Source organism: Sus scrofa, chromosome 16, assembly GCF_054392235.1.
Source record: "Sus scrofa isolate SSC_HxYL_T2T_F1_AM1 chromosome 16, Sscrofa_HxYL_maternal_Yorkshire_Landrace_v2.0, whole genome shotgun sequence".
Classification (NCBI taxonomy): Eukaryota; Metazoa; Chordata; class Mammalia; order Artiodactyla; family Suidae; genus Sus; species Sus scrofa.
The window spans coordinates 67,769,105-67,796,916 of record NC_139398.1 but is presented as its reverse complement, the minus strand read 5'-3'; the positions used below and the strand labels follow the sequence as shown (position 1 = coordinate 67,796,916).

At 41.7% G+C, this 27,812-nt stretch overlaps 1 protein-coding gene and 1 long non-coding RNA gene across 53 annotated transcripts in view; one reads left to right on the top strand and one right to left on the bottom strand.

Annotated features, from left to right (window-relative positions):
- TENM2 (teneurin transmembrane protein 2) overlaps window positions 1-27,812 on the top strand; it is a 1,290,011-nt gene that overhangs the window by 1,229,319 nt on the left and 32,880 nt on the right. For 48 of the 50 annotated variants that reach the window (XM_085001825.1, XM_085001822.1, XM_085001814.1 and 45 more), the window contains 2 exons: window positions 7,238-7,413; window positions 8,974-9,209. In XM_085001825.1, coding sequence (XP_084857951.1) covers window positions 7,238-7,413; window positions 8,974-9,209 — 412 coding nt within the window. Of the gene's footprint in view, window positions 1-7,237; window positions 7,414-8,973; window positions 9,210-12,300; window positions 13,424-27,812 lie in introns of those variants that run through there. The other 2 variants (XM_085001859.1, XM_085001858.1) reach the window with 1 other exon arrangement.
- LOC110257231 (uncharacterized) overlaps window positions 5,836-27,812 on the bottom strand; it is a 70,112-nt gene continuing 48,135 nt past the window's right edge. For 2 of the 3 annotated variants that reach the window (XR_014830903.1, XR_014830902.1), the window contains exons 3-8: window positions 12,272-12,341; window positions 11,916-12,061; window positions 11,635-11,774; window positions 10,617-10,825; window positions 8,381-8,527; window positions 5,836-7,956 (exon numbers count right to left, since the gene is read on the bottom strand). This is a non-coding gene — a long non-coding RNA (uncharacterized LOC110257231). Of the gene's footprint in view, window positions 7,957-8,380; window positions 8,528-10,539; window positions 10,826-11,634; window positions 11,775-11,915; window positions 12,062-12,271; window positions 12,342-27,812 lie in introns of those variants that run through there. The other variant, XR_014830904.1, reaches the window with a different exon arrangement.

Sequence of the window (27,812 nt, the reverse complement as noted above, 5' to 3'; positions counted from 1 at the left end):
CAGATAAACTCTGAATTTCCTCTTTCGCAGAAGTAGATCAATACAGATAATGTGCTAGGTATATTAAAAGATGTGAGAGCTGGTCATATTTCCCCTAACAATTATCTCATACTTGATAGTCCTGCTGTTTGTTTTACCAAAAGCTGTTTTCCCTCGCTCCTGCAGGCAGTTCTTGGTCAAACTGCCTGCTGCTGTGGGTATTAACCAGTAGGATGCTGGTGAGGAAATTGCTATGGTATGATTCCTCCACTCACTGGCTGAGACAGGAGTGGAATTTACAAGTATCTGGCTTTGCTGGACGGTGAAGGATCTGGTTAAGCACTATGTATTGGTAGTTGTTGCTTGCTTTCTATCTCGGTGTTGCTGCTGTAGCTGAGAATTTACTAAGCTGGGGAGATGTTGTCACAGAAGGAAAGGGACAGGGGAGAGAGAACAGAAGACCTCATTGCTGATCAGTCTTAAATTCAGCAACGTTCCCTTCCTGTTGGCATGCCAAGGGACTTGGGAGAATGTAAAAGGGAGCTGTTGCCACCTGCTGGAAGTTATCTGCATTGCAGAACGGGCTTTCCTTGGCCCCGGTGCCGTCTTCCTTCTCCGAGCAAAGCTGTCTTTCTCAGACTTCTGAAGCACGTGAACATCTCTGAGGGCACTGGAACTGATCACACTTAACCAGCCAGTGACCCTGGCCCTGAAAGCATCATCTGCGTGCCATCTTTAGAGCTCACACCAAGTTAGGTTAAAGCAACACTGTAAGCCAAACACCTCCTGGATTCTCATCTTCCCGTCTTGCACTGAAGGCCCAGCACATGTCGGAGAGAATGTGTGTCACTCTAAGCAGGCCTTCCTTAGGAAGCTGCAGGGACCAAGTTGAGGCTGACATGCATCCTTAGATGGGAACTCTAACGGGGAGCGTATTTTCCCAAAGGGGACCCTACTTTAATGAAAACATGCTCATGATTTTTTTTTTCCTAATGTTTCTTCAGAAGTTACATGGAAGCATTTTTTTTCTCTCTCTCTCTTCATTCAAAGAGCTGCTCTTCTTTTCCCCTGTCGTGTTTGTAGAGCTCATAAAATCTCCGTGTCAGGAGTCAGTGCATATGGTTTTCTTGGCCTCCCAGAAAAGATGGTAACTGTTTTGTTTTGCGGTGTTTTTTACATAGCGTTCAGCAAAGTGGTCATTCAAAAAGCAGAAACAGACAGAACATTGTAAATCAAGTATAATAAAAAAATAGAAAAAAATAAAAAATAAAAATCAGACCCCAACTCCACTTCCTGGTGAGACTGCATAGCCTTAGAGAAAACTTTGGAGAAAGGAGTTAGCAAAGCAATGAATGAAACCGCACAGGGGCCTTGAGGCTGGCAGAAAACAATCTCTTAATCCTCACAGCTTAGCACCATCAGACCTACTAGACTTTTGAAATCTCAGTATGTTCTGGCCTCTCCATCTAGCTTGTGCCCATCATGAGGTCAAGGGTTTTCATCCATTTTGTTCCCAGCTGTGTCCCCTGCACCTTGAACAGTGCCTGGCACATAATAAGAACTCAGTGACTCCTTGTTGAATGAATAAGTCAAAGGCAGCTTCTAGCCCAACTCGAGACAAAGCAGGACTGGTTCTCCTGGGTGGCCTTGAGGTCCGGTTACTAGAACGCATAGCTCCTTGCAAGTATGTGCAGACTAATTTGCAAAGAGGCTTGAATCTGAAGATACTCTGTGGGTATCCAAAGCTGAATCTTCTTTCAAGGTTAAAGAAAATCTGCTTTTTTTTCCCCTGTGGACCCTAAGATTCAGGTCTCCACACCAGTCCTCTGTCCCCTGAAAGTGGAATCTCCAGTTGCTGCTATTTCTCTTATTAAGGAAGCACGGCCACTTATGCATGGTAGGTGTCCAGGCAGTTCAGGGGGGTTGGAATCAACGCACTGCCCGGGTCCCAGAGAATAAACTCCTCACAGAGTCCCTCCTTGGCAGCGAGAGTTGGGGGCACTGTCTGAGTTGTCCACTAAGCACCCCATATCAAAACACCTAGAGGTGTTGTCTTAGTTATGGAGGGTAAATTAACATATAACATTATCTTCATCTCAGAGGTGCCACATGATTTGGTGTTTACATAAGGTGTGAAATGATTGCCCCATTAAGTCTAGTTACCATCTGGCACCATATAGGTACCAAAAATTTTATGACAACTTTCAGGTTCTACTCTCTTAGCAACTTTCAAACATGTAATACCGTATTAACTACAGTTATCATGCCGAACGTTACATCCCGTGACTGATTTGTGTTACAATGGAAAGTCTGTACCATTGACCTTGAACCTCTCCACCCACCCCTCACCTTTGGCAACCACCAGTCAATTCTCTGTATCTATGAGCTTGGTTTTCTTGTGTGTGTTTGGGGAATTTTTTTGTTGATGAGATCCACATAAAGGTGAGATTAGAGGGTATTTGTCTTTCTCTGTCTGACTGACTTCACTTCTCTTAGTGCCCTCAAAATCCATTGATGTTGTCACAGATGGCAAGATTTCATGCTTTGTATGGCTGAATAATATCCCTTTAAATATATATGCACCATTTTTGTCCATTTATTTGTTGATGAAACACATTGGTGTGTATCTTGGCTGCTGTAAATAATACTACAATGAACATATATAGGTGCATATATCTTCAAGTAAGTGTTTTCATTTTATTATTAGAGTTGATTTACAATGTTCTGTCAATGTCTGCTGTACAGCAAAGTGACCCAGTCACATACATACATATATATATATATATAATTTTTGTCGCATTATCCTCCATCATGTTCCATCACAAGTGACTAGATACAGTTCCCTGTCGTATATGGCAGAGTCTCTTTGCTTATCCACTCCAAATGCAATAGTTTGCATCTCGAACCCCACACATCCCACTCCCTCTCCCTCCCCCTCCCCAACCACAAGTCTGTTCTCCGTGTCCACGAGTTTGCTTCCTTTCTGTAGATAGGTTCATTCGTGCCATGTATTAGATTCCAGATATAAGTGATACATTTGATATGTGTCTTTCTCTTTCTGACTGACTTCACTTAGTATGAGAGTCTCTAGTTCCATGCATGTTGCTGCAAATGACTGTTTTCATTTGCTTTAGATAAATACCCAGAAGCAGAAATGCTGGCTCATATGACCATTGTTTTTCATTTTTTAAGGTACCTCTGTACTGTTTTCTCTACTGGATGCATGGATTCACATTCTCCGTAACAGTCTACAAAGGTTCCCTTTTCTCCACATCCCTGCCAACACTGTTAGGGCTTTTTTTTTTTTTTTTAAATAAAAGCCATTCTAACAAGTGTAAGGCACTATCTTAATATGGTTTTGATTTGCATCTCCTTGATGATTAGTAATGTTGAAGTTCCTGTTGTGGCTCAGCACTAACAAACCCAACTAGTAACCATGAGGATACGGGTTCGATCCCTGGCCTCGCTCAGTGGGTTTAGTATCCGGCATTGCTATGAGCTGTGGTGTAGGTCACAGAGGCAGCTTGGATCCGGCATTGCTGTGGCTGGGGTGTGGGCTGGTAGCTGCAGCTCTGATTTAACCCCTAGCCCAGGAACTTACATATGCCACACATGCAGCCCTTAAAAAAATTTTTTAAAGAAAGTAATGTTGGGCATATTTTCATGTACCTGTTGGCCATCTGTCTATCTTCTTTGGGAAAATGTCTATACAGATCCTCTGTTCATTTTTTAATCAAACTGCGTGATTTACTATTGCATTGTATGAGTTCTTAATGTAGCCTGGCTCTTTGTCCTGCCTCAGAATATGATTTACAAATATTTTCTTCCATTTAGTAGATTGCCTTATTTTGTGGATGGTTTCCGTAGCTGTGCAAAAGCTTTTTAGTTTGATGTCATCCCAGTTGTTGGTTTGTGCTTTTTATTGCCTTTGCTTTTGTGTCAAATGCACTGCATAGGTAGATAGGTAGGTAGGTAGGTAGGTAGGTAGGTAGGTAGATAGATAGATAGATAGATAGATAGATAGATAGATAGATAGATAGATAGAATGAATCACCAAGACAAATGTCACGGAATTTTGTAGTTTCGGTCAAGTTTTTAATACATTTAACTTTGTGACTGGTATAAAAGTGTTTCATTCTTCTGCATGTGGCGGTCCGGTTTTCCCAACACCACTTATTGAGGAGACTGTTCTTTCCCCCATTGTGTACTCCTGGCCCCTTTGTCATAAACTGACAGTATGTGTGCAGGTCTCTTTCTGAGTTCTCGATTCTGCTCCACTGGTCCCTGTATCCAGGGCCACACTGTTGGAAATTAGGAAGTGTGATGCCTCCAGTTCTTTGTCAAGATTGCTTCGGCTGATTACTTTGGCTGTTTGGGTATCTGTGGTTCCATACAAATTTTAGGAGTATTTGTTCTACTTCTGTGAAGAATGCCACTGAAATTTTCACCAGGATTGCATTGAACCTATAGATTGCTTTAGATAGTATGGACATTTAATCGATATTAATTCTTCCGGAATTCCTGTTGTAGCTTAGTGGGTTAAGGACCCAAAGGTGTGTGAGGATGCGGATTCAATCCCTGACCTCACTCAGTGAGTTAAGGATACAGTGTTGCCACAAGCTGTGGCCTAGATGGCACACGGATCCTCTGTAGCTGTGGCTGTGATGTAGGCCTGCAGCTGCAGCTTCAATTCAACGCCTAGCCCAGGAACTTCCATATGCCACAGGTGCAGCTGTGAAGAGAAAAAAAATTTTTAATATTAATTCTTCCAGTTCATGACTATGTAATATCTTTTTTGTCATCTTTTTTTCCAGTAATATCTCACAGTTTTCAGTGTACGGGTATTTCATTCTTTTTGATGCAATTGTGAATATCTTTTTACAGTTTTCTTTCTGGTAGTTATTAGTGTATAGAGACACAGCAGGTTTTGTATATTGATTTTGTAACTGTACTGATTTTACTAGTTCTGACAGCTTTTTGGTGATGTTTTAGGGTTTTCTACATATAATATGATGTCTTTTTTTTCCTAACCTCATTGTTCTGGACAAGACTTCCCATACTATATTGAATAAAATGGCATCCTTTGTCTTGTTCTAGATCTTGGAGGAAAACGTTCAGCTTTTCACCACTGCACGTGATATTAGGTGTGGGCTTGTCATATATGGCCTTCATTATGTTATGATATGTTCCTTCTTTACCTACTTTGTTGAGGGTTTTTCTCACAAATGGGCAGTGAATATTGTCGAGTGTTAATGTGGTGTTTCACATTGATGTGCAGATGCGAACCATTCTTGCATTCCCTGGAATAAATCCCACTTGACCATGGTATATGAGCCTTTTAATGAACTGCAGAAATTAGTTTGCTAATATTTTGTTGAGGATTCTTGCATTTATGTTTGTTTAGAGATATTGGCTTGTAATTTTCGTGTGGTGTCCTTGTCTGGTATCAGAGTTATGCTTGTCTTGTAAAATGACTGCAGGGTGTTCTTTCCTCTATTTTTGGGGGGAGTTTGAGAAGTACTGGTATTAATACATCTTTTAATGTTTAGTAGAATTTACCTGTGAACCTGAGTAATCCTGGACCTTTGTTTGGTGGGAGGTTTTCTATTAATAGTAAGGAGATTGAATCAGCTTATTCATTAGTCAGTCCTGTGAAGCTTTATGTTTCTAGAAATGTACCCACTTCGTCTAGGTTGTCCATTTGTTGGAGTATAAGCAGTCATAGTAACCTCTTTTATATTTCTGTAGTACCAGTTACCAGTTGTGATTTCTTCTCTATTATTACAGATTTTGTAAGTCTAGCTAAAGGTTTTTCAATTTTATCTTTTCAAAGAACCAGCTATTGAATGCCTTGAATCTTTGCTGTTGTTTTTTATTTCTTTCCTTCTAATTTTTGGATTTAGTCTCCTTTTTAAATACCTTTTGTTTCTGGTTATAAAATAGGAAAGTAAGGCATACTGGTTACAAATCATTCCTAAAATACGGAAGCATACAAAAACATGAAGAAAAACCACCCTTAATGTCAGGTGCCTATGTTTTCAGAGAATTTCTTCTACTTACACCCATTTTTTGACCCTAAGTATACTATCAGGGGAATGTATTTTGCTACATTCTAAAATGTAGAAATTTTTTCATGTCAATAATGAGAAATCCATGTCATCAATTTGGATGGCTTCATATATTTCTACTCTATGGAAAAAATCATCAGTTATTTCATGAATCCCTGATCAGTGAATATCTAGGTTATTCTAGTTTGTTATTTAGACGTAACATATTTATAGCCCTACTTAAGAGGCAGTTTATTTAATAGATAAGAACACATAAGGGAGTCCCTTTGCCTTGGAGGGCCCAAGTCTCATCTGAGAGAGCTTATTCTACATTCTGACTTTGAGAAAAATCTGTTTCTTTTTCCTTGAGTGTAAGGGGGTCCAGGCTTTCTGAATAGAAGGCATCTTCCAGGGTAGGGAACTGCTTTACTTAGAGGAACAGCAAGGCCTTTTGCTAAAATGGATAGAAAAAAGAAAACTCCTCTTTGAGAAAAGTGTAAAGATGACACATATAGAAAGAAGGAGGGAGGGCCTACTTTCAGGCAAATTTCTGGCCACAGAGCTTGCTCACCAGGGTACCTAGACTTGGGTGTTGTAGACCATGGAGGTCACATGAGTCACTGGAAAAACTGCATGAGGCTCTTGAGTCATGGTCAGCTTGCGTCTGCCAGACCAGAGAAATGGTTATAGGCAACCAGGCCGCCTGTGCTTGACCCATGGCATGTAGGGGGCATTTGGTCCAGGCTGAGGGTCCAGAGGACAAGCCGGATGCAGCTGTGTGAGTGTGGAAGACCACGGGTGGTCTCACATGGCAGGTGTTGATGTGATTTGATTGATCAACCAAGGGGGATGGTTTGTTCAGCAGAGAAATGATATAAGGAACCTGATCATTTTTAGGAAGGTGAATTTGGTGGCTTTGTGAAACACATAGGATAAAAAAACATAAAGCTGTTCTCACTACCTTGCAAAGTACACCCTGCCTGAGGTGAAATGTTTTCACTGAGTATGTTTTCAGGTATAGCGGTGGGTGGTGAAAAAGCACCCAGGGAGGGTTGGAGGGCTGATGATTGTGACAAGATACCTCAGTGCTCCACCACTTGGCCATCCCCCAGTCCAGTATTTTTCCTGGTTCCATGAGTCTGCCCCTTGTGTGGCTGGGAAAGCCTTCAGTCCTGGCAACTGTGCTTCTAACCAGTGTTTCTGTTCTCCAGCTATGACCACGAGGGCCGCCTAACGAATGTGACACGCCCCACAGGGGTGGTGACCAGTCTGCACCGGGAAATGGAGAAATCCATCACCATTGACATTGAGAACTCCAACCGTGATGATGATGTCACAGTCATCACCAACCTGTCTTCGGTGGAAGCCTCCTACACAGTGGTACAAGGTAAGCCCCTCAGCCAAGCCCAGAGGTGTGAGCTACCAAGCCTAGCAGGACCTCCAGAGACCTTGCAGCCCTCATCTTGCTGTTTTAGTCCACTACAAACTAACTCTACAAGAGGTCAGTCTTAGAGAAAACCAGATGCAGGAGAATGTCATCTATACCAAACCAAATGTCAAGTTATTTGGAAGTATACACATTTACCTAAAAATGTCAGTTTTCACACACACCCCCACCTCACCCTCTGCCTCCACCTCTCCATCACCAGCACTCCCTGCCAAACCAGCACAACTGGTTACCTTCTCCAAGGCTGTTTTACTCTCTTGAACTCACCTTGGTTTTGTTAGGGAGGTGGTTCTTTAGTCCCATTCTGCATCTCTCTTCCAAGCATCCGTGTGATGAGGTGGTTGTCCTATAATCACAGAGACCTTAGCAAACTCATGCCCAGACTAGGTTCTCAAAGGCTTCTGACTACCCCATGGTTACTGTTGCTGTTTGACATGACAGTCCAGGACAAGCAAGAAGAGGAATTGTGCAGGTGACGTTTTCCTGTAAAGAAGATGCCGTGTCAGTGGGCTAGCCTATTGTCTGAGGAAAAAAAGTGTCCTCTGGGGAGATAAAGGGTGACATTTCTGGACTGTGATCCTGTGACAGAGCCCATTTCCGTGACTCTGTTTCTGCTCTGCCCGATGTAGATTTTAATGATGTGGGTTTTCTGCATGATGGCTGCAGTTGTGGGAGTGACAGGTGCACACTTGCTTGCAACTCCAAAAGCCAGCATCTCAGAGGCCAGCCCAGCTGGACTCCTCTGCCCAAATAATCAGGAACCGATAGATCTAGAAAAGGAGTGGCTGACTCACATTTCCTTCCTGGAACTTTTTGATAAAGGAAAAGGTCAGAAGTCTGACTGACCAGTGTAGATTCCATCTGGGAAGATTAACACATGTTATCAGCACCCACTGGCTCCGTCTACCTCGTACTAGTGGAGTCTCTTCAGATTTCTCTTGAGAGGAGGTGGCATCAGCGGTGGAGTCAGCTGCAAACGCATGAGGGGCAGAAAGGTTGCTTTTTCTCTTGATTTTCTTGAAGAATCCTGGACTTGGTTTGCAGTGGATCTGCCCTGGGGTCAGATGGGGTAGACCGTCAACCTCAGGTTAGAGAGTAGGCAAAAGGAAAAACATTTTTAAGTAGTTCTCTTTTTTTTTTTTTCCAGTTTCAGCTAAAACATATATGTTAAAGATCAGGGGTTTGATTGACACAAATTGTGTAGGCACTAGACATCTTTAAATGTTTAAATGTACTATGAATAGTCTTCAGTGAGTAAAAGAAAAATATCACAGCATAATTATTTCTGGAGTGCCACATATTAATAATGTTTTTCTTTCCACGGATCAGTAGCATCTCTGCTACTCACCTTAACATTGTACATGTGCTAATTGAAGGCAGCCTTAGACTGACAGCTGCAAAGTACCATGGAAACCTATAAAAATAGAGGTTCTGTTCTCTCCTGACTAACAGAGTGGATAATTTATTTTCCTCTCCCCACCCCCACTTCCATTTCTCCAGATCAAGTGCGGAACAGCTACCAGCTCTGCAATAACGGTACCCTGCGGGTGATGTATGCCAATGGGATGGGGGTCAGCTTCCACAGTGAGCCCCACGTCCTGGCTGGCACCATCACCCCCACCATTGGGCGCTGCAACATCTCCCTGCCCATGGAGAATGGCCTCAACTCCATTGAGTGGCGCCTCAGAAAGGAACAGATCAAAGGCAAAGTCACTATCTTTGGCAGGAAGCTCCGGGTAAGTAGTTCCACCCAGCTTGTCACCACAGAGTGGTGGAGGGCACACACTTTCCACCAGTGCTAAGGACACCTCCCAGTTCCCGAGCTTCTACTGCGCCTTCCTTCCCTGAAAGAGACACCTGAGCCGAAGCCCTCTGGGCAAGTGGTCTCCGTTTCCTAGGCCTGGAAACGGGGGCGATCTAACTTCGGCTCTAACTGCAGGTCGCTGTGACTTGTTTTCACCATCCTCTCCCTCCGTGTTCCCTGTTCGGCTGACTCAACACACGAATTGGTGCCTGGGCACACTCTGTGCGGGGTGATTTGCTCAATCCGGGAAGCATGGAAGTTTTACAGTGTGCTCTTTACATAAACTCAGGATAATCCGATGGGTTAAAGGGGAAGAGAGAGGAACATTTTAGGGCTTGAAGGGAAAACACAGGTTGAGTTCTCACCCAGCCTGAGAGGAAGTAACAGACAGACCCAAGCAGGAAGTTCTAACCAACCCTAGCTTCCCCAGACCGTGTAACTTACAAGTTATATTTTTAAAGTCAGGATATCACAGTTACTGAGGACGCGTACGATGCAAGCCCTATGTTAAATGGTTTGCTTGTATTCCCTTACCTTCAACAGCCGGGTGGGGCTGGGTATTATTATCTCCACTTTTCAGATGAGGGAACACAGGCTCTTGGAAGCTAAATAACCTGCTCAAGGGCACAATGCCCAGAAAATGGCAAAGCCAGGACTCAGCCCCAGTTCGTCTTTCTGTCTGGCTCACGGGCCGGGATTCTTAACCAGCTCCCAGATGAGACCGACAGTCATCCAGACAATCGGGTCCTGCTGTGTGCAGTGAAGCGGCAGTATGAGAGGGACAGGTCCTCCCATCATACTAACTCTTGCCCCAGGGGAGAATCCCAGGGCTCTTGGTCCTCATCAGAGTCAGCCCCTACTTACTGAACCAGGAGCCAGGCGTTGCGTTACGCACCGCAGCAACGTGGCACACCTCACGAAATCCCTGCCCTCCGGTGGGAGGGCAAGGAACAATAGGAGCAGCAGATAAGTCAACTACTAGGAGTTCCCATTGTGGCTCAGCAGGTTAAGAACCTGACATCACGTCCATGAGGATGCAGGTTCGACCCCGGGCCTCGCTCAGTGGGTTAAGGATCCAGCATTGCCACAGACGGTGGCATGGTTTACAGATGTGGCTCAGAGCCAGTGTTGCCATAGCTGTCGTGTAGGCCAGCAGCTGCAGCTCCTGTTTGACCCCTAGCCTGGCCACTTCCATATACCACAGGCACAGCCTTAAAAAAGAAAACAAAAGTCAATAAATAATTGCAGACGGAGATACTCACTAGGAAGACAGTAAATAATGCAGTACAGCACCATCAAACAAATGGGGCTTTGGAATTCCTGAGATTAAGAGGCTCACCGTACACAAAACTTGGGTCATTACTTGTGCCGTATTATTGGATCGAAATCCAGCCAGCCCAGGTGACCTCCCTGCAGCGCTGGGCCACTCCATATTAAGATTCTGCTTTTGTCTCGTTGGAGTTTAAGTCTCCACATTAGGTTATCAGCAGTCTCCCATGTTTTTCGTCCTCTGCTGGTATCTGCAAAGTTGCAAGCCGCAGTATCTTCCTGAAGACAAAAATGAAATGAGATTAGCAGCTAAATCCTTAATGACTGGATTTTCGGGGCTGTATAATTGATTTTTGATACACTGCACTGTAGAAGTTGATTATAAGTAGTAGCCGTGCCTTTTCTCCAATAAATCAGTTATGCATTTTTGACTAAGTTTCCAAAATAAAGATAAATGTGACCCTAACATAAAATGGCTATAATCCCAACGCTGAAATATTAAAAATTGTCCTAATGCTACTTGCAGTAATTAGCAGACGGTAGGTGCCCAAGTCTTAAAACTGAATTTCTGCCAGGGTTAGATTTGCTGGCATCGTGTTTATGCAAATCGAAACACAGCTTTATCTATCAACACCTCAACATTTAATTGTCTGGTGTTAGTTCCTGTAACAATAATCACATATCCATTTAGCTCTCTTAAATGAAAATCACTATGAGATTATAACAGGTTGAGTGGACTGAAAATGTAATTTGAAAATGAGGGAGAAAGCCTGGAATTTATTTGCATCTCATTTATTTTAATTCAATTCATAAATTGTTTAGTGAATGAAATAAAAGCAACTCCTGGAAATTGCCAGGGAGCCGTCAGGGGAAGGTGGAGGGTCACGTGTGACGAGCACTGTCACGGAGGCCAGGAGCACAAGGGGGGCGGGGGGCGTCACTCCATCAGTCCGAAGAGGGTGGGCTGGGATCGGTTAACAAGTGTGAACAAATAAACCCAGGAATGAGGGCCTTCATGAGCCCACCTAGACACAGCAGGGCTCCGCCATCCCTCCCGGCGAGCCCACGGTGAGGGGACTTCAACTTACCTGCAGGGAAGCCCAGGAGACGTTGGCTCTCTGGGTGCCTCAGAAGCCAATGAACATGAAAGATTTGGTGACCACATAGCAGGGCCTCTGCCATCCCAGTTGGGGCCGAGGGTTGCTTCACAGAAGAGGTAGACTCACTTCTACGGGGCAGACGGAATTAGGCAGGCAAAGCGGTCAGCAAGGGGCAGTCAGACAGAACGTGTCACCTGGGAAAAGGCACGGAGCCCCACCCCCACCCCCCAAAAAAAACAAAACAGGGGATGGTTTTTCAGAAAACTCACTCAGTGTTGCCGGAGGCGAGGGCGTGTTATACTGCAAGAAAGAGCCACTTGGTCAGGGGCAGCAGGAGGAAGGGAATCGTTTGCTAGGGCGGCATTTATCTTGAGGACAATGGGGGGCTGTTCCAGGGTTTGATGTGCAGAGAGCCCTGTGTTGGGATTTGTCGTGTTAGAAACACCGCTCAGGCTTCCTCGGGTGTCCAGGAAGATAGATCAGAAGGGGACAGGGCCGGAGGAGAAGGGTAAGCCACACACAAAAAAACGCAGTCACCAGCAGAGAAGACAGAGGGAGATCTGAGAGCTACTTACACACAATTAAGAGGATTTGGCAACTTACGGGGTTGCTGTGTCATGCTCACCTTTTAAGAGGCCCTTTCTGTGATCATAGGGACTGGGAAGCCGAGGCTTGCCGGGCTGGCCTGCTGGACTCTGTGACGGAGAGAAGCTAGAAACTGACTGATACAGTGACGCACCCTGCCCCGCTTGTGCTCCTAGCCTCAGTGATAGCGCACGTCACATGTGACCCTCCACCTTCCCTCTCTACCTTCCCCCAACAGCTCCATCCCCATGGTGTCCGTGAGGATGCAGGTTCGATCCCTGATCTTGTTCAGTGGGTTAAGGATCCGGCGTTGCCACAAGCTGCAGTGTAGGTCGCAGACATGGCTCGAACCTGGTGTGGCTGTGGCTGGCAGCTGCAGCTCCAGTTGGACCCCCTAGCCTGGGAATTTCCATATGCTGCAGGTGTGGCCCTAAAAACGAAAGAAAATATATAAGCAAGCAAGGAAGACTTCAGGCTGATACCAGGTCAGCTTAGGGAACCCAGGGGCAAGAAGGAGGAACCTCTTACAGAATTAAAAACTCAAATCCCTTGGAAGAACTCTGAATGGCCTGGCACAGTTGGCATGGCATTCCCATCCCCGGGCCGGTCACTGGTCAGGGAGGTGGTGGCTCTGTGACTGGCTGAGCCACATGTGGACACACGTATCTTGTGATGGACATCTCAGTAAAACCTCCTAGAAGGGGAAATCTCAGAGAAAAGGGGTGTTCCACCCAAAGAAGGAAGAGATGGTTAACACACACACACACACTTGTCATCCTCCGTTCCTCCCAAGCCTAATCATAAAGCAAACTTCTGGCCCCGAAGACCTGCTGGTGCATTAACGCCCCCTCCCCTCCAGCAAGGCTTTGTTCTAGACTTGAAAGAACTGAAACCAACTCCTCCTGCTACGATTTAAAACTTCGGCTCTTTCCTAAAATGGGTTTAGTGCACAATTCCCTCTGATAAAGAAGACATATAACCACCCTCTGGGAGATCGCCTCCTGATTGTGATTTACATAGAGATTGCAAAAGCAAGAAACATCTACAGGTGTAGGTAGCAGAACAAAAGAATTGCCTCCAAGGTAATCTTCCATCATGATATTGGTATTAGTGTTATTAGAATTCCAAGAAGAAGTGGGAGTTCGTAATTTTGTTTTGGTTTCCGTATAATTAATATGACATTGCAATTACACGTTGGCTTGCATTACTTTTACTTTTTGGCAAATGACAGTGACACAGGAACAAAGTGGGAGGCAGACGCGCCTGTGTGCCTGGGAACATACGCACGTGAAATCAATTCTGCGTGGAGCCAACTCAGGCAGGTCTGTTAACATATGTGCTCATCACAGAAGCCTGAATCGTAGCAGCCCTCCCACCCCCACAGTGCATTCATTCTGCACCAATGAATATTTTATTTTTGAAACACCTATTAAGTTCCTGGCACTGTAGTAGGCACTGAGTGTATATCAGCAAACAGACAAGACAACTGTGATCAGTGCTTGTGTAGACAGACCTTGCTAAAAATTGAGTATTAGCTTAAATGGCAGCTCAGTGGAAGGGTCTGCCTCTGGAACTATATTCCACAGTGCATCCCCCGCCCCAAACATTGCTTTTGGATGACTTGCTCTTCTGCCTGGTGGGATGGGAACGTGGAAAGACCCTCATGGAGCTTATGCTGCAGCAAGAGGGAAAACAGGTAATACTCCAATAAACTGCAAATAATATAAAGAAATGGTGATGGAGCGAGGAAGGAAAAAAACCATGGTTGAGCTCCCAAGGAATGTCTGATTCAGGATAAGCCCACTCTAAGAAAAATGACATTTGGGCTGAGGACTGAATGAAGAAGAGGAATTTTCCAGAAATGGAATGGGAGGAAAGCCTTCTTAGGGTAGCAGCATGTGCAAAGGTCCTGAGCCAGATGAGACCATTGCCAGGATTCTGAGCAGAAGGCTAGCCTTTGTGGCTGGAGCCCACTAGCTGAGGAGTGGTAAGGTCAAGGGACTGGGGCCGCCTTGGTGTTGGTAAGGATCTTAGAAATATATAGGTCCTCTCCAGATGCACCTAGTGTGGACTACAAAGGGGCATTCGCCTGCAGGCTAGACTGACTTGCTTTCTTCTAGAGGTTAGGAGACATGTGACGTGCTTGACTTCCGGAAGTTCAGGTTGAAGGATGACAAGCCCGTTCAGGTTGTCTGGGCTGAGCCTCCTCATCAGACACCTCTCCTCTCTGCCACATCCCTACCCATGGACCACCTGCCTCCACCAGAATACCCCACAGCACAGAAGCACAGGTCTCTGCCTGGGCAGGGCTTTTGCTGACCACGCCACCTGGAATGCTCTCCCTGCCTCGTCTCCGGCCCTCACCTGTGAAGTCTCACTCATACTTTGGGCCCCACAGAGATAGCACTTCCTCTAGGAAACTGTCCTGGTGGCCCAGTTCTGCTTCCTTATCACATGATCACATTGATGTTTTTCATTGTTCGTTCACACGTCTTTATCCTCCTCTGACCTGTAAGATCTTGAAAGCAGAAGCCCTAACTGGCCTGCTCTATTTTTTGTGTGTAGGGGGGAGCGGGGGCTATGCCCATGACATGCAGAAGTTCCTGGGCCAGGGATCGAATCCACAGCACAGCAGTGATAATACCGGCTGCTTAACCCACCAAGCCACCAGGGAACTCCTGCCCTGCTCCATTTTAAGTATTGCTAACATTGGAGTTCCTGTTGTGGCTCAGTGGTTGACAAATCCAACTAGGAACCATGAGGTTGCCTTGCTCAGTGGGTTAAGCATCCGGCATTGCCATGAGCGGTGGTGTAGGCCGGCGGCTACAGCTCCGATTAGACCCCTATCCTGGGAACCTCCATATGCCTCAGCTGTGGCCCTAGAAAAGTCAAAAAGACAAAAAGTATTGCTCATATGAACAAGCACATGGTAGATGCTCAGTTAATGCTGGTTGAATGAATGTGATTTTAAATTGACATCATGAAAATCCACTCCCTGCAATATCTATTAATTCCACATCTGGAGGGTTCTCCTAGAATGACCCTAATTGCATTTTAGAATGAAGGAAGCCTGGGAATTTCCTGGTTGCCTAGCAGTTAAGCACTCGATGTTGTCACTGCTGTGGCTCACGTTTGATCCCTGGCCCAGGAACTACTGCATGCCGTGCGTACAGCCAAAAAAAAAAAAAAAGCCTTTCAGATATTTGAAGGTCACAAAGGTCCTGCTCCTGTTTCCTCATCTCCTTTTTTCATGTTATGGTCCTTAGATCATCAGAGCTGCCAGCATGCTTATCCTTAGTCTAATTCAACATCTTTGTTCATAACTGTTGGTTGAGCACCAAGCACCTCACAAGTATGAGAGATACTAAGAAAAACAAGTGAGGTCTCTACCTGCCAGAGCTCACAGGCCATTCCAGATAAGAAGACCGAGGCATGACCAGTGCTGGTTCTGCTTTGTAATAACAAAGCTAATCAGTGTCAAAACTGCAACTCAGAGTCTACCTTTCCACCTCCTGCCATCCACAACAGCAAGTCATCCAAAAATAATGTTTGCTTGGGGAATACATTATTTAATGTGTTTGCAGAGGCTTACCCTCCTAATTATGCATTATTTAAGCTAATATTAAATTTATAGCAAGTTGTTCTGTCTGCTCCAACACTGATCCCAACGTAGCATGGAGTCTTGTTGGATGGGCGCTGGGGAGAGCGGCTTTTTAAATCCCCGAGTGCTGACCCAGAAAGGAAATGAAGATGTCATCTAGGCCACGCTTCTTCTCTGGGTGAGGGAATAAATTCCACTCTCCAAGGCGGGGGGGTTCTGCTTTCCAACATTGCCAGACATAGATAATCTCTTCCCCTCCCTCACTACTCTTTTCTGGGTTTCCCAAACTCGAAGTGGGATGGGCAAGGGGTTCTGCTGTAAGTCTAACTGAAATCTCTCCTGCTGCGCTGCAATGCCATTTTCTTGGAGGGGATCCAACCCAGTGTTAATTTACTCCTCTGAGTTTCTCAGTTCACCAGCTCCCAACATGGCCCCTCAAGCAAAGTTAGAGTCACTGGTTATTGGCCCAGCAGGGCCATTCTGATGACAGCGTTGCCTTTTCCCCGGGTTTTTTACGAGCCTCCTTGTGACAAACGTGTGCTCGGTGAGATCAAAACATTCTGGAGGGAGATTCCACAGGGGCAACTGCTTCCCCAAGTCTGCCCTCTGCAAAAATAAAAACCATGCTAAATAGCGGAGTTTTATTAACTGGGAAAGCCAGGCTGAGGAAAATGCCCGATAATTAAAAATAATGGCTTCCTTACAAACACAAAATTGTATTAATTTAAAAATTGGTTTCTCTATCACTGAATACCTACTGAGCTGGCTAGGAAGGGAATTGTGCTGATCCTGGCAGTGAAAATAATTCAAAGTAACTTTTATGTTCTCCAGGAAGCCTCAAGGTTAATTTAAATATTGTTAGATGGGTAATTTAATTCGGAATAAGCGAACAGTGTGGCTAAACTAAAGCTCCTGCACACTCTAAGGTTGGGGGCAGGTGCCCACAAAGAGCCAAGCACGCCCGTTGGAACCACCAAGATTTCAAACCCCACAGCCGAGGAACCTTCGTTTTAGTAAAGGCACCCTCAGAATTAAAGATATTTGATTAGCTTCTATGGCTGGACTGAAGTCCTTCACTCTGCTTCCAGTGACTTTATCATATGTAATTATTAGAAGCATTGGCATTTTTACAGAAATTACACATTTCAGAAATGAACTCAGTGATGTCATCAAGATGGGAACACAGGTCATTCCTGACTTTGCTCCGCCCACATAAGCACAACTACTAACAACGATTCACAAACAAGGTACCACTGAGAGCATCCTAGAAGACAAGCTGAAGCGCCCTCACCCCGTACTACAGAGATTAAGACAGATGCAGCAGCAGGATAAGAGCAGCTACGCACCGACTGTACTGACTCTCCCCCAGGCCCTCGAGGCACCACCAGTGGGAAAAGAACTCATGAGGGACATCCGATATCCCCCAGTACTGTGAGTCACTATGTAAGAGCCGCCACTCCTGTCTCGCTGCACATGGACTGCAGGGGAATCTGCAGGGCGCAACCACTGGGGGTCAGTAGTGGAGAAAGGAAGAGGGGCTTTCAATGACCAGCACTCAGATTTTGGCAGAGCCAGTTCCTACCTAGAGCACCCAAGTAGGTAATCCCAACCAGCAGCTTTGCTCAGCTGCAGAACCAGGTCAGTCTGACCAGAGAACTCAGCAGTGTGCAAGTCAAGGTCTCAGAACATGGAGTTTTGCCAGCCCTGGTGCCCAGTCTTCCCAAGTACCTCTCCAAGGTATGGGTGCTGAGTTGTAACCCAGCAACACTCACACCAGGATATGGCAGGCAGAGCTGACTGCCCCAGAGCAAAGGAACAGGTATGGAGGGTTCCCCTGATATGCCCAGACAGGGAAAGTTCATTCTCAGCCCCACTGCTGCTGAGTGTAGCTCTTAGCCCATCTTCACCAGAAATTCTATTCAGAAAATTTGGGAGAGGCCTGAAGTAGACCCTCCCACCCCACCCAGGCAGGGGAGCAGATCATATGCCTACTGGCTCCCCACCCAGACTGGCCAAGGGGACTGGTGGGAACACACATAGGAACTATAAAGCACAGCATGCTGGAGCAGAGAGGTGGGCAGGTAGAGCTGATAGCCTGCAGGGCAAAGCTAGTGGCCCTGTTCAGCCAGGGAACTTGGCATAAGAGTCAGTTTGAGCAAGACCACACAGAAATAACTTTACAAACCTTGGAGCTAGTTCTCCCACTATACCCAAGCAGGGAAACTAATCTGTGGTCCCACTCATTGCTGACTACAGGCTTCAGCCCACCCAACCAAGAAACCTACCCAGAGCATGTGGACAGTTACATGGCCTGTCCAACTGTGGCATCTGAACAGAGAGCACAACCCAGAGCTTTTCCCATCTGCAGAACAAAACACACAGCCCTGTCTGGGCAGGAAATTCATTATACACCCTTCCCACATTCAAGTCCCAAAACAACAAGCCATGCAAGCCCTGGATCCCATTCTGCTGCCCCACCAGGACAGGGAAGCTACATCCTGCTGAGTGAAGAGCCCAGTCCTGATGGTCTGATAAGCCTGACCAGAGAGCCCAGGCAACTGTAGAGCCTATCCTATAGCCTCACTTAGGCAGGGAGCCAAGCCAACAATCCTATTCAACTATTCTCAGTCAGCAGCACAATCGCCCACCCCTGTCCTCAGGCAGTTGTCTCACTCAAAAATAGACCCTGAGAGTAAGCCCAACCTGTTCAAGGACATTGTTAGCAGACACATGCAGAAACCACAGAAGCTAACTGGTGATGAATTGTTTTTACCAAAGCAAACCTGTAAAATCTAGAAGAGAGACAACTTATTCAAAAAACACCAATACCACTGTAAGAAATGAAGGATCATGAAAAATCAGGGAAATATGACACCACCAAAGGAAATTAAGAGAGCTGCAGTAGCTGACCTTACTTAAACGAAGATCTGTGAACTGTCAGCCAAAGAATTCAGAATAGTCCTTTAAAGAAATTTAGTGAACTGTGAAAATCGACTTCTTAAGAACTTTAGTGAACTGCAAGAAGAGACAGACAAAATTAGGAAAATAATTCATGAACACAGCAAGAAGGTGAATGAAAACAGAAACCATGAAAAAAATCTAGAGCTGAAAAATACAACAACTAAAGAATTCAATACAAAGCAGACTCAATACAGAAGAAAAAATTAGCAACCTAGAAGACAGTTGAAATTATCCAATCAGAGGAGCAAGAAAGAAAAAAACTGAAAAACAGTGATGAAAGACTTTGTACTTATGAGGCACAACCCCACCCCACACACACACACACAAAAAGAATATTTACATTATGAGAATTATGAAAGAAAGAGATAAAGGAACAGAAAGTATATTTAAAGCAATAATGGCTGAAACATTCCCTAACCAAAAATGAGAAGTGGACATCTATATCCAAGGAGCCCCAAAGAACCCAAATAGATTGAACACAAATGGGGCTACACTTAAACATATTGCTATTAAAATTGTCATTGCTATTAAAATTGTCAAAAGTCAAAGATAAACTTAAGAGCAACAGGACAAAAGAGAGACATTACTTACAAGGGAACCCAGATGAGAATATCAGCAGGTTTCTAAACAGAAATTTTTCAGGCCAGGACAGAATGGGATGATTTATTCAAAATATTGAAAGGAAAAAAAAAAACTGTAAACCAAGAATTCTGTACCCAGCAAATCTGTCCTTCAGGAATGAAGAAAGGATAAAGGCTTATGAATAAACAAAAAACAAAGGCATTCACCATCATCAAACCTGCCCTACCAAAAATGGTAAAGGGAGTTCTTTGAGTGGACGTAAAAGAATACTAATTAACAACATCATAAAACAGAAGAAAATTCACTATGGTGAACATATAGTCAAAGTGAGATTATGTAATATGGTAAAGGTGGTGCATAATTCACTTACAACTCTAGTTATAAGTTAAAAAACAAACATAATAAAATTAACCATAACTATTAAAATCAATTAAAAATATGTAAATTGTAGAGTTCCCACTGTGGCTCAGTGGTAATGAATGTGACTAGTATCCATGAGGATGCAGGTTTAATCCCTAGCCTTGATAAGTGGGTTAAGGATCCAGGGTTGCCGTGAGCTGTGGTGTAGGTCACAGACATGGCTTGGATTCCAAGTTGCTGTGGTGTAGGCCAGCTCCGATTCAATCCCTAGCCTGGGAACTTCCATATGCCACAGGAGCTGCCACAAAAAGCAAAAAACAAAACAAAAATATGTACACTGTAACATCAGTACCTAAAATATGAGAAGCAAAAGTGTAAATTTCAGCAATTAAAATTAAGTTGTTAAATCAGTTTAAAATAGATTGTTTTAATTTTAAGGTAATTTATGTAAGCCTCATGGTAACTACAAGGGACAAACCTGCAGTAATTACACAAAAGAACATGATGAAGAAGTCAAAGGACAATGGTACCAAAAGACATCAAAACACAAAAAAAGAATAATGCATCTATTTTTGAAAGCCAGAAAACTATGAACAAAATAGCAATAGTAAGTCCTTACCTATCAATAATTTTGTTAAATGTAAATATTAAACCCTCCGATTAAGAGACAAAGAATGGCTGAATGGATTTTTAAAAAAGATCAAACAAAATACTGCCTTATATAAGACTCACTTTAGCCTTAAAGATATGTATAGACTGAGAGTCAAAGGATGGAAAAAAGATATTTCAAGCAAATAGTAATCCCCCAAAAAGTAGGGGTAGCTATACGTCTATCAAACAAAAGAGACTTTAAACTAAAAAAGGTTAAAAGAAACAAAGAAAGTCATTATATACTGATGAAAAGGTCAATCCATTAAGAAGATATAATAATTATAAATATTTATACACCCAACACCGAAAGCATCTAAATATGCAAAACAAAAACAATGCTAAAAGGAGAAATAAAGAGCAATACAATAATAGTTGGGACATTTAATATCCCATTCTCAATGATAGATCATTCAGACACAGAACCAACACAGAAAGAACAGATTTGGAATTCCCTAGTGGTTCAGTGTGTTAAAGGATCAGGCATTGTCACTGCTGTGGCTTGGGTCTCTGCTGTGGTGTGGGTTCAATCCTCAGCCCCGAAACTTCTGCATGCCGTGAGTGCAAGAAGAAAAAAAAACCTCTAAAAATTTTTAAAAATAAAAACAAACAAAAAAGAAACAGATTTGAACAACACTACAGACAAAATAGACCTAACAGACATATGAGAACATATGCTATCTGACAACACCAGAATACACATTCTTCAAGTGCACATGGAACATTTTCTAAGATAAGCCATATGTTGGGCCACCAAACAAGTCTTAGCAAATTCAAGAGGATTAAAATCATAGCAATCCTCTTCTCTAACCAGTGGTATGAAACTAGAAGTCAGTAACAGGAGGAAAACTGGAAATTTTCCAAATACCTGGAAATTTTAGAACGCTCTCCTGAAAAACCGATGGATCAAAAACTAAAGAGAAAAATTAAAAGGTATCTTGAGATGAATGAAAATGGAAATTAACATATCAAACTTGATGGGACTCAGCAAAAGCAGTTCTAAGAGGGAAGTTCATAATAACAAATACCTACGCTAAGAAGCAAGAAAGATCCCAAAGAAACAACCCAACCCTATGCTTTAAGGAGCTAGAAAAAGACGAACAAACTGAGCCCAAGGTTATCAGAAGGAAAGAAATAACAACGAGCAGAAATAAATACAGAACAAGAAAACAATATATAATATAAAACAACCTCACAGTTGGTTCTTTGAAAAGATCAAACGAATTGACAAATCCTTAGTTACACCAACCAAGGAAAAAATAGAAGGGACCCAAATTTAAAAAATTATGAATGAAGAAGGATATATTAGAATATATACTAGAGAAGCATAAAGGATCATAAGAGGTTCCTCTGAATGACTATATGCCAACAAACTGAACAACCTAGAAGAAATGGAAAAATTCTTAAAGGCATACAACTTAAGAAAGAGAAAATCTGAATAGACCAATTAATTACTAGCAAGGAGACAGACTCAGTAATCAAAAATCTCCCAGTGAAGAAAAGCCCAGGACTGGATGGCTTCACTGGTGAATTTTCCCAAACATTTTAAGTAGAATTAAATTTTAATTAATTCTGATTCTAAATTCTAAATTCTAAATCAAAGAGGAGGGAACACTCTTCCAAGCTCATTTTTTACAAAGGCCAGCATTGCCCTGATACCAAAACCAGAGAAGGATACTACCAGAAAAGAAAATTAATCAGGGATATCCCTGATGAATATAGATGCAAATATTATCAATAAAATACTAGCAAACCAAATTCATAAGCACATTAGCAGGACCATTTACCATGATCCCAAGGATTTATCCCTGGGATGCAAGGATGGTTCAAAATATACAAAATAATTAATGTGATATACCACATTAATAGAATAAAGGAAAAATCATATGTCATATCAATATATGCAGAAAAGAATTTGACAAAATTCAACATCTATGATAACTCTTAGCAAATTCAGTATAGATAGAACATAACTCAACATGATAAAGGCCATATAAAACAAATCCATAGCTAAATCAGACTCAATGGTAAAACATTGAAAGCTTTTCTCCCTAAGATCATGATCAAGACAAGGGTACCCACTCTCACCATACCTATCCAACATAGTATTGAAATGTCTAGCCAGAGCAGTCAGGCAAGAAAAATAACATAGTATTGAAATGTCTAGCCAGAGCAGTCAGGCAAGAAAAATAAAAGGTATCGGAATCAGAAAAGAAGTAAAATTGTCTCTATTTGCAAATGACATTATTTTATACATAGAAAATCCTAAATACTGTACAAAAATAACTGAGATCTAATCAACAAGTTTGATAAAGGTGCAGGAACAAAGTTAACACACAAAATTAATCCAAAAAGGAATGGATATATGTATATGTATAACTGATTTACTTTGCTATACACCTGAAACTAACATAATTTTGTAAGTCAATGATATTCCAAAAAAAAACTTCTTTTAAACTTCGGTTAAGGTCCAGTGTTGTCAGTGCAATGGCTTGGGGCATTTCTGTAGCCCTGGAACTTCCACATGTCGCAGGTATGGCCAAAAAAAAAAAAAAATGGGCAAAGGACCTGAATACACATTTTTCTAAAGAAGACATACAGACGGCCAACAGTTACATGAAAAGATGCTCAATATTACTAATCACTAGAGAAGTGAAAATCAAAAACACAATGAGATATCCTCTCAGCCCTGTTAGAACAGCCATCTTCAAAGGACAAGAGATAACAAATGTGGCAAGGATGTAGAGAAAAGGTAACTCTGGTGCACCTATTGGTAAGGTTGTAAATTAGTACAGCCACCATAGAAAACAGTATGGAAGGTCCTCAAGAAATTACAAATAGAACTACTGTGTGATCCAGCAATTCTACTTCTGGGAATATTTCTGAAGGGGAGAAAAGAACACCATGTCAAAGAGATACCTGTTTCCCCAGGTTTGCTGCAGCATTATTTATAACAGCCAAGATATGGAAATATCCTGAGTATCTATTAACAGTGAATGGATAAGAAGGTTTTTTGGGGGGGAGGAGGGAGGGTGTTAGTTAATAATGGAATATTGTTCAACCATAAAAATGAAAAAAATATGCCATATGCAATAGCATGGATGAACCTTGAGGGCACTGTGCTAAGTGAAATAAATCAAAAAGAAAAACACCAATATTGTATGAGCTCACTTAAAGGTGGAACCTGTAAAACAAATGAAAAATCCCAAAACTCATAGTAAAAGAGAATGGATTTGTGGTTACCACAGGCAGAGGTGGGGCAATTAGAATTGGAGGAAGGTGATCAAAATGTACAAACTTCCAGTTATAAGATAATTAAGCCCTAGAGATATAATGCACACAATGACCTAACACTGCTGTATGATTTTTGTGAAAATTACTAAATGAAGAAAGGTACTCCATAATGACAAAGGGGTAAATATTTACCCCAACATAGAAGCAACTAAATATATAAAGCAAATATTAACAGACCTAAAGGGAGAAATAGACAGGAATACGATAATAGTAAGAGACTTAATACCCCACTTATATCAATGTATAGATTATCCAGACAGAAAATCGATAAGGAAACATTGGCCTTAAATGACTGATAAAGACCAGATAAATTTAATAGATATAAACAGAACATTCCATCCAAAGACAACAGAATATACATTGTCCTCAAGTACACGTTGAGCATTCCCCAGGACAGATCATATATTAGGCCACAAACAAGTCTCAACAAATGTATAAGACTGAGATCATATGAAGCATCTTTTATGATCATAATGGTATGAAACTAGAAATCAATTATAAGAAGAAAACTAGAAAATTCAGAAGTATGTAGAGGTTAAACAACATGCTATGGATCAATGAGTAAAAGAAATCAAAAGAGAAATTAAAAAATACTTGACAAATGAAGAAAGAAAAACAACATACCAAAACTTAAGGGATGCAGAAAAAGCATTTCCAAGAGGAAAGTTCATAGCAATAAATGTCTACCTGAAGAAACAACAACTACCACAGAAATAAAAAGCTCATAAGAGATTACTATTAACAAATATACACCAACAAATGGGACAACATGGAAGAAGTGGATAAATTTCCAGAAATATACAACTTACAAAGACTGAATCATAAATAATAGAACATCTGAATAAACCAGTTACTAGCAAGGATATTGAATCAGTAGTCAAAAATCATCTACCATGCCTACTGCCAGCTCTAATCTGAAAAATTAAATCAAGTTAATATCACAGTAGAAAAAAAAGAGAAAGAATGAAAATCACATGTTCAAAAGAAAAGGGCATTCTTTGGCATTCTCCTTGCTTGGAGGACTTGTATTTAAAACCCAACTCCATAAAAACAAAGGTGGCAAGAAAGTCCTGGAAGATTTTAGCTATTTGCTATATATAGCAGGATTGTCAAAAATACCAAATAAAATACTAAATTGTTTTCATAAGTTAAAAAAAAAAAAAGCCTCCCACCAAACAAAAGTCCAGGATCCCAAGGCTTTGCCTATGAATTCTAGTTATCATTCAAAGAAGAATTGATACCAACTCTTCTCAAGTTCTCTCAAAAATGAAAAGGAGAGAATGCTTCCAAACTCATTTAACAAGAACAGCATTACCCTGATACCAAAACCAGACAAGGACACCACAAGAAATAAAATTATAGGTCAATATCCCTGATGGACACAGATATAAAAATCCTCAACAAAATTATTAGCAAACCAAATTCAACAATACATTAAAAAATCATAAATATGATCAAGTGACATTTATTCCAAGGATAGAAGGATAGTTCAGTATCAATAAATCAATGTGATACACTACATTAACAAAATAAAGAATAAAAAATCATATGATCATCTCAATAGATAAAAAAACTGTCAAAATTCAACATCCATGTATGATAAAAAAAAAAAAACTCTCAACAAAGTGAGTATAGAGGGAACATGCCTCAACATAATAAAGGCCATATATAAATAAGCCAACACTTAACATCACACTAATGGTGAAAAAATGAAAGCTCTTCCTCTAAGATCAGGAATAAGACAAGTAAACCCCTCTTGCCACTTCTATTCAACATAGCATTGCAAGTCCTGGCCACTGCAATTAAGCATGAAAAATAAAAAGGCATATCCAAATGGGAAAGGAAGAAGTAAAATTGTTACTATTTGCAGAAGCCATGATATTATAATATAAAACAAGACTTTACCAAAAAAACTGTTAAAATAACAAATTCAGTAAAGTTGCAGGATACGAACGAAATCAATATACAGCAGTCTGTTGCATTTCTATCCACTAATAACAAACTATCAGAGAAATTAAAAGTTCAATCCCACTTGCAATTGTATTAAAACGAACAAAATACCCAGGAATAAATTTATCCAAGGTGGTAAAGCACCTATACATTGAAAACTTGAAAACTGTTAAAGACATTCATGAGAGAAATTGAAGATGACACAAATAAATGGGAAGATGTTCTGTGTTCATGGATTGGGTATTAATATTGATAAAACTTCCATGCTACCCAAACCAATTTAAATATACAATGCAATCCCTAATAAAATTCCAGTGGCATTTTTCACAGAAATAGAGCAGACAATCCTAAAATTTGCATGGAACCACAGATACCCAAATAGGCAAAGAAGTCTTAAGAAAGAAGAACAAAGCTGGAGGTATCATGATCCCTGATTGCAAACTCTATTGTAAAGCTATAGTAGTCAAAATAATTTAGTATTGGAATAAAAATAGTCACATAGACAAATGAAAGAGATTCAAGAGCCCAAAAATAAACCCACATATATATCGTCAATTAATTTATAACAAAGCCAAGAATATAAAATGGAGAAAGGATATTCTCTTCCAAATGGGGATGGGAAATTTGACAGTTACACACAAAAGAATGTAACTGGACCACTATCTTACACCACTCACAAAAAGTAACTTGAATGGATTAACAACTTGAATGTGGGAATTCCCACTGTGGCTCAGCAGGTTACAAACCCAACTAGTATCCATGAGAATGTGGTTTCAATCCCTTGCCTCATTCAGTGGGTTAAGGATCTGGCATTGAATGAGCTGTGGAGTAGGTTGCAGACATAGCTTAGATCCTGCATTGCTGTGGCTGTGGTTAGGTAGGCAGCTGCAGCTCCAATTCGACCTGTAGCCTGGGAACTGCCATATGCCACAGGTGCAGCCCTAAAAAATAAAAATAAAAACTTGAATGTAAGATCTGAAACCATAAAACTCCAAGAAAAAAATGTACACTTCTTGACATTGGTCTTGACAATGATTTTTTTTTTCTTGCCATCCATGTCACACAGGAGTTCCCCAGCCAGGGATGAAACTCATGCCAGAGCAGTGACCCCAGCCACAGCAGTGGCAACACCAGATCCTTAACCCACTGATCCACCAGGGAACTCCATGAAGATGATTTTTTTTTTTTTTTGCATTTGATGCAAAAGCAATAGAAGTAAACACCAACAGGTGGGACTACATCAAATTAAAAAGCTTACACAAGCAAACTATCAACAAAATGAAAAGGGAGCCTTTTCATTATAACCTTTTCTTAGTGTATACAAATCATATATCTGATAAAAACTTAATATCCAAAATATAAAAAGAACTTGTACAGCTCAATAGCAAAAAAAAATTTTTTAAACCAATTCAACCAGGAGCTAGAAGAATCAGGCTGCCTAACTTAAGACTATACTACAAAGCTACAGTCATCACAACAGTATGGTGCTGGCTCAAGGACAGGGATATAGATCAATGCAGCAGGATAAAGAGCCCACAGATGGGCCCATGCACCTATAGTCTACTATCTACGACAAAGAAGGCAAGAATTTTCAATGGAGAAAAGACAGTCTCTTCAATGAGTAGTGCTAGGATGACTGGACAGCTACATGTAAAAGAATGAAATCAGAACATTTTCTGACACCATGCACAAAAATAAACTCAAAATGGTTTAAAGACCTAAATTTAAGGTGAGAGACTATAAAAAGAGGAAAACATAGGCAGAACATTCTCTGATATAAACCGCAGAAATATCTTTTCAGATCCACCTCCTGGAGTAATGAAAATAAAAACAAAAATAAAAAAATTGGACCTAATTGAACTTAAAAGTTTTTGCATAGGAAAGGAAACCATAAACAAAATGAAGACAACTGACAGAATGGGAGAAAATCTTTGCAAACAAAGCGACTGACAAGGAATTAATCTCCAAAATATACAAACAACTCATGCAGCTCAATAGAAAAAAAAGAACAACCCAATTAACAAATATGCAGAAGATCTGAAGAGACATTTCTCCAAAGAAGACACAGGTGGCCAAAAAGATGAGAAGATGCTCAACATCACTAATTATTAGAGAAATACAAATCAAAACTATGATGAGTACTACCTTACACCAGAATGGTCATCATCAAAAAGTCTATCAACAA